Here is a 649-nt window from a genome sequence, read left to right as displayed (position 1 = left end):
CACACACACACACACACACACACACACACACTTACCAGAGTCAGAGCTGGATGTTGCCACAGGCATTTTAAGAATTGGTTCCTCTCAGTATCCTCCAAAAAACTTGTGATGTCAACTGCAATGGAAGAGCAGAGCCAGAGAGAGAAGGGAGATGCATTGAAAACACTAAGTAAAGTATTAATTAATTAATCAAGTATTGATTGTGAATATAAATGCAAAACCCTTTGATTATCAGACCACTGAGGTTGAATTAAGGTTCAAACAAGGGAGGGAGGATTAAAGCTCTTCTAAAAAGAACTTCTATGAAGAGCAGATGTCTAACATGACTATTTCCCACAAACCAAAGTTTTTGCATATGTTGTTATGTTTTGTTATGCTTTTAAAAACAAGTGATTGTTACATTGTGATAAACTGTTAGGTTGAGGCCCTTTAACTTCAACACACAGGGATCTGTGGAAGTCTAAATCGAGCCACGACCAAGAAAACAAATCCTTTTCTGTCACAATATCAGTCAACTGGCTTATTTATGTGCACAGCTAATTCCTTATTAATCTAAACAAGCACCACAACTGTCACTCCCTGATGTAAGTCAAGTGAAGTTTTGAGTCATGCATGCGTCACTTTGCAACAAGTAGCATACAAGATGCTA

At 37.9% G+C, this 649-nt stretch overlaps 1 protein-coding gene and 1 long non-coding RNA gene across 2 annotated transcripts in view; one reads left to right on the top strand and one right to left on the bottom strand.

The window, feature by feature from the left end:
• The window catches only part of LOC116671169 (uncharacterized), a 16,499-nt gene that overhangs the window by 4,382 nt on the left and 11,468 nt on the right, over nt 1-649 (top strand). The window lies entirely within an intron of this gene.
• mpp2b (MAGUK p55 scaffold protein 2b) overlaps nt 1-649 on the bottom strand; it is a 37,657-nt gene that overhangs the window by 27,019 nt on the left and 9,989 nt on the right. The window contains exon 2 of the mRNA XM_032502154.1: nt 36-115. Within this exon, the coding sequence (XP_032358045.1) occupies nt 36-66 (31 nt within the window). The 5' untranslated portion in view covers nt 67-115. The remainder of the gene's footprint in view (nt 1-35; nt 116-649) is intronic.

The sequence above is a fragment of the Etheostoma spectabile genome, chromosome 21, assembly GCF_008692095.1.
Source record: "Etheostoma spectabile isolate EspeVRDwgs_2016 chromosome 21, UIUC_Espe_1.0, whole genome shotgun sequence".
Taxonomy (NCBI): Eukaryota; Metazoa; Chordata; class Actinopteri; order Perciformes; family Percidae; genus Etheostoma; species Etheostoma spectabile.
The sequence above is the reverse complement of the archived record's forward strand: the minus strand, read 5'-3'. Positions and strand labels throughout refer to the sequence as shown.